Source organism: Corvus brachyrhynchos, unplaced genomic scaffold, assembly GCF_000691975.1.
Source record: "Corvus brachyrhynchos isolate BGI_N302 unplaced genomic scaffold, ASM69197v1 scaffold209, whole genome shotgun sequence".
In the NCBI taxonomy this organism is placed as follows: domain Eukaryota; kingdom Metazoa; phylum Chordata; class Aves; order Passeriformes; family Corvidae; genus Corvus; species Corvus brachyrhynchos.
Window position 1 is genome coordinate 948,345 of NW_008246056.1, and position 5,886 is coordinate 954,230.

At 41.2% G+C, this 5,886-nt stretch overlaps 1 protein-coding gene across 3 annotated transcripts in view; it reads left to right on the forward strand.

The window, feature by feature from the left end:
* Positions 1-5,886, forward strand: part of TIGAR (TP53 induced glycolysis regulatory phosphatase) — a 52,524-nt gene that overhangs the window by 1,016 nt on the left and 45,622 nt on the right. For all 3 annotated transcript variants that reach the window (XR_001865684.1, XR_001865685.1, XM_008642426.2), the window contains exons 2-4: positions 538-575; positions 2,440-2,561; positions 5,151-5,228. Coding sequence is in view for 1 of the 3 variants with exons in the window: in XM_008642426.2 (XP_008640648.1) it covers positions 538-575; positions 2,440-2,561; positions 5,151-5,228 (238 nt within the window). In the remaining 2 variants the exon portion in view is untranslated. The remainder of the gene's footprint in view (positions 1-537; positions 576-2,439; positions 2,562-5,150; positions 5,229-5,886) is intronic.

The window sequence follows — 5,886 nt, forward strand, 5'->3', positions numbered from 1 at the left end:
TGGAATGATCTTTAAGGTCTTTTCCAACCCAATTCATTCCATGAGTCTGTGATTTCTTCTGCTCTGATTTCCTGATTTCCTTGATTTCTTCAAGGTGTGCAGCTCTGCTGCTACCCTTGATAATCTCTGAAACTGGTTCCCTGTAAAGTTCAGAGAACCAGCTGCCAACACGTGCTTGTCATAAGAGGGCTCCAGAGTCTTCCTGCAGCTTTGTTCTCTCCAGCACGGAGGTGTAGATGTTACAGATAAATTGTGCTGCATTTATGGTAAATTTAAGAAATTACTTTTTTTACTTTTATTCCAGATGGCTTTGTCTCATTAAATACTGGTAGAATTGTCTACTTGAAAATGGTTTTTTATTCTTATAAAGTCCTCATATGCATCATTTCGAAAAGAGTCTGTGCTGTACTATGTCTCCTTTTCTTTACATTCAGGCTCTGCTGTCTCTTGTTGGTATTTAATACAACAACATTTTTGAAAATCTACTAAAAAGATGACAAGTTAATTTTTTTTGTTGCTGTTTATAATCTCTTTCAGTGGAGAAACAAGATACAACAAAGACAAGATACTGCAAGGTTAGTAAGAGTTATTCTGTTAGCTGGTTAGAGATGGAAAATCATGGTGAAATCCTGTCACCAACTGCTCAGATGTTATCAAGTAATAATACTGTAAACCTTTAGAGATTTTATGTGTAAGTCAGGCCATGGCTTTCATAAATTTACAGAAGATTTTAAGTCACCCTCCACAGCATATCAACAGATCAACAGTGGAGTATTAGAAGAGTTCCTTTACTACATGGGGATAAAATATGTTGCATGTAATCAAATAAAATGATAGCAGCACCTTTTACTAAGGACTCCATAGCACTGTGCTAAGTCCCAGTAATAAGAAGCTTGGGAGAAGGGCTTCTGGGAAAAGGAGCTGCAGAAGGATGGATAAAGATCCTGATGTAAAGGAGGCTGTTGCCTTGAGAAGGGAATCTGTTACTTACAATAAAAACCTGCTGTAGGGCACAGGAGAATGAAAAGCAAAGCTTGTCTAAATGCTTGAATTGTTCAGTCCCAGCTCTTTCTAGGAAGGCAGTCTTGATTAGACACATTTAAAACTAGACTTCACCTTAGTGACGCTGGCTTGTACACCCAGAACTGAAGACACTGAGCTGCCTGGATGTCTACTGTAGGAAAATCAAGGCTCACTGCCACAAGGAACCTGGTGGGGTTGTACTCGGAATAAATGAGCTTTCTATAATACTTTGTGTTGTGAGGGAGAATTGTGCTTCCAGATTTTCCTCCCTCTGTGACATTGCCATTTACAATTCTTGCAACAGGGATTTGTGCTCATAATAAAATGAGTAAAGAATATTCCCCTGCTTTACTTGCTTAAAAATATCGATGATGTCTTTTGAATTCCTAGCTCTTTGGGTAAAATGACATGTAGTGGGTTCTTTTCCAGTGTAGAGAGAACATAGCTTCTTTTTTTGAGCAAGCCTCTTCTGTTTTGAGAGGTGTAAGGCCTTTACCATCACGGTGGGGTCAGAGGTCTCACATGTCTGAATTACAGATGAGGTGCTCAGAACTCAATGTTCTGGACTTCTGGTATCCTGTCTTTTGCTGTTGGGTTGTGCATTTTCTGGGTGAAAAGATTTTTTTTCTTTGTTCTGAATCTGATGAGAATTTCACTCTCTCTGCTCTGGTTTCCTGCAGAACTAGAATGAGTTGAAGGTGTGGATGTAGCCATTTGTTACACGTTTGTCCCTCTACCACAGTTCGGGGTTCTCCTGCAGACTCTGAGCTGTGACAGGAGCACACCTGTTCAACTCAGGTTGGATTTCCAAAGTGCTGCTTCTCTCAACACTATTCTCTGAACACTAGAGCTCTGTGACCAGTTACTCTCACAGACTTTCTGTCTGGAAGCAATTTTTGGGAGGTTTTCTGCTTTCCAGCTGGGTTTGTTCCAGCTTGCATGAGCGTTACTGTCAGTGTGCGAGGTGGAGAGGAAGAGACCACAACAGATGGTATTTGCGTCTCATTCTCTCAGCTCTATTGTTGTCTTTCTTACTTACATTTAACAAATCTGTTTATAAAGTTTCAGCTGTGAGATACTTCTTGCAGGAAGCCGACCAGTGACCCTTCTGAAGATGGTCACATTTATTAAATGTAGGTCTCTGTTTTATATTTAAATTTGTCAAAGGTATAGATTAATGTAAGTATCATTGATAATGATCCTTCTGTCTTCCTACACTTTATTCCTTGTTATCATTAAATTTGTGTGACTGAGTTTGGGGAAGACCAGAAGAGCAGTGACTTTTCCTAATGTTTGGCTTTAGTAGAGGAGAAAGATTTTATGACTGGACAGTTTCTTTATTGCTGACATGTGTGGTCAGCTGCTAAATGGTCTAAAATCTGCATGTCTTAATGTTGTGGGGTTTTTATTTTGTAGGCCAAGGAGTGGATGAGCCACTCTCTGCAACTGGTTTCAGGCAAGCAGATGCTGCTGGTTTATTTCTCAGTAATGTGAAGTTTACCCACATCTTTTCAAGTGACCTCCTTCGAGCAAAGCAGGTAAGTGCTTCTTGAGGCAACAATTGGTTTCCAAATCTGGCATTTATTTGCTGTTGGTGATGCAAAACCAGTGCAGTGACACAGCCAAAAGCTGCCCCATCCCTGGAAGTGTCCAAGGCCAGGTTGGATGGGGCTCTGAGCAAGCTGGGATAGTGGAAGGTGTCCCTGCCCACGGCAGGGGGTTGGAACTGGGTGATCTCTAAGGTCCCTTCCAACCCAAACCAGTCCATGATTCCATGATTTGCCATTATTTTATATGTGCATTGGTTCTTGCTAAAGGAGTAATGGGGACTTTGAAGTATCAAACAGAGAAATGAGTTTTTCTCTGAAGAAGCAAACCAGGTTGGCTGTGACATTGTTGTACTGTCCCAGGCACTGTGGCTGCGGACTGTGTTCTTCTGAGGAATGCAGACCAATGCAGGCAAGGTCAAGTTTTGCTGTGGAGTCAGTACAAGGATCATTAAATGTGCAAAGATGTTGGATTTTGTCAGGGATGTCACACCTCTTGCCTTGAAGTAGTAAATATACAATATAGATTAAATAAAGAGGAAAAATGTTAATTACTAAGTGGGATTACATGTGACCTTGTGTGCAGGATTATGAAATACTCAAAATTAGGGAACCAAAACTTTTAAAGTTAGAGATCAGCTATTCTAGAAGGTCATGTCTCTTGTGGAGACCCTGTCTTTAATTCTCTCTTCTGGTACTGATTCTGTGGTTTCAGGAGACATGTAGGGGGTTGAAACTCCTAAGCCATTCTTGTTTGCTTGCTTTTTGCTGTGTTGTCCTGCTAAAAGTCTATGAAGCTGTGCTGTAAACCAGATCAACAAAAAGTAGTATAAATCTCCTTTTTTTTCCTTAAAACATACGCCATCAACATTGCTCATCAGTTTTGCAGTACAATTCCAGAAACTGCTGTAGCAGCACAACTTAAGCAGAAAACAAAAGAGGCAAGGAGGGAAGAGTGCAATAGTTGGATATTTTAAAAATGCAGAATAGCTGCCCAAGTGACTTCTTTTACGTGTGTGATGATATTTTAAAACATTAAGAGTGCTTTCTAACTTTCATAAAACTGTGCTGTGTACCTGTCTTATGGGGAATTGGTTTGGGATTTTTTTTCTTTTATTAGAGGCAACCTTTTCCATGAGAAGCATTTGCACTCTCATAATGTGAAAGACCTGAATTTTTCCTTTGCATACAGGAAGTGTGTTTTGTCATTTTTTGACAAGATATCCAGATGTTGGGAAGGCTTTCCCAAAGATGTGTAAACCTGAAGTTTCCATGTGGTCGGAACTCCCTTTCTTGGCAGCTGCAAGTCTGTGAAGGGCCTGTTACTACACTGTCACTTCACAGCTTGAGTATGAGAGGAATGTATGAGTTCTGTTGCAAAAGAGGAAATTCCTGCATATAATCATACAAATAACTGTGCTGTGCATATACACAAGGAAGTGGATTCTTTGTTTCTACATTGTTCTTTGACAGGAGGTTGAAGTTCCAACATCAGATTTGTCCTAAGCAATGTGCTAAATGTGCCAATAGTACAACAAGACTGCTTATTTGTGCCAGAATCCAAGGAGCATTTTCAAAATGAGTTCTTTAAATGTCGAATTCATTGGGTGTGGATGTTTGCACAGCCCAAACTGTCTGTGAAGCCAGTGCAGCCTTCATGCTTGGGTGCATGTAAGAACCAGGAGCAGGTCAGCCGTCCTCTGGTTCCCAAGAAAGACAAGGAGCTACCAGAGAGGACCCAGTGGAGGCCACAGAGATGATGAGGGGTCTGGAGCATCTCTTTTATGAGGAGGGACTGTGGGAGCTGGGCCAGGTTAGTCTTGAGAAGACTGAGGGGGGATCTCATTAATGCGTATAAATATCTCCAAGGGGTGTCAGAGGATGGTGTCAGGCTCTTTCCAGCAGTGCCCAGTGATAGGACGAGGAGCAATGGACACAAACCAAAACACAGAGAGTTCCACTTCAACATGAGGAAGATTTTCTGTACACTGAGGGTGGCAGAACCCTGGAACAGGGTGGGCCTGGAGTCTCCCTCTGGAGACATTCCAAACCTGCCTGGACACGCTCCTGTGTCACCTGCTCCAGGTGATCCTGCCTTGGCAGGGGTGTGGACTGGGTGATTTCCAGAGGTCCATTCCAGCCCTAAGGATTGGCTGTGGCAGCCAGGCAGGTGTCAGATGTTTTTTCAGTTGGATTAACTGAGCAGTTTTGTGGAACACAGCTGTGAGTCTGGCCCGTGTACTACACATGAAGAAAGTGTGGACATGATTGCTCTGTGTTCTACTCAAGAGAACATGTTGCTCTTATCCCAGTAAACCCTGCTGCCCACCTCTCATGGGTGCTGTGTTTTCAGCTGGACTTTAAATTGGGAAGGAACTGCCAAAAGATTGGAGCTTTTCTAATTTTGTGGCCTGGCCTGGGCCATCTATCCAATTCTGACAGACTGGTAGCTGAAAAGCTTTCCATTTTGTTGGTCTGGGTTGTTGGATGCTGCTGATGGGATTCACCTTGGCTGTGGTGGTATAAGGTGGTGTGTCTATGTTCTGTCCAGTTGATGTGACTGTGTATTCACTTTTTTAGACTGCTGCTGCCATTCTAGGGAAAAACAGGTTTTGTAAAGATGTGGAAATCAAGTACGATGCAAGACTGCGAGAGAGAGTAAGTGCCAAAAGAATTTGTTATCAAATATTGAACAATTTGAAAATGTAACTTACTGCTGATGAGTATCTCGGCTTATTGAATGGTAGATTTAACAGTGGAGAACACTATTTGATGTATTTTTAATCACTGAAAACTGAACTATTCACATCAGGGACAATAAATTGTTTGCATAATGGTGAAGCAGAGCCAAAATTTAGTGACGAGTGTTGTAACTGTGATGCTTTAATGATTTAAATAAGGTACAATTTAGTCTTTAAGGAGCAGCATGTGATTATAGCATTTCCTGTTTGGATGTTTTTTCTCTCAGAAATTCCAATTCTTCCCCTGAAATCAGCAAAACCTTATTATTTACTTTCAATGAGGAGGGTACTTTTGTGGTTTTGTTTCCTTTTTTCTATGTCTTTTTCAAAACTTCTGATTTGAAAATGGATCCATCCTCTCTTGTGGAGACTTCACAGGTCTTTAGAGAAAATACTGGTTTCTAACATGTGAAAAATAATTCCCTGTAGCCTTTCTGAAAGCAAAGAGTAAATGGCGTTTATCCTCATGTGAAGGGCTATGTACATGTAATGGTTTGGTTCAAAATATCCATTACTTATTTTCCTTCTGTGAGATAAGAATTAGGAGAAAGCAAAGCAGCCACAACACTTCAAAG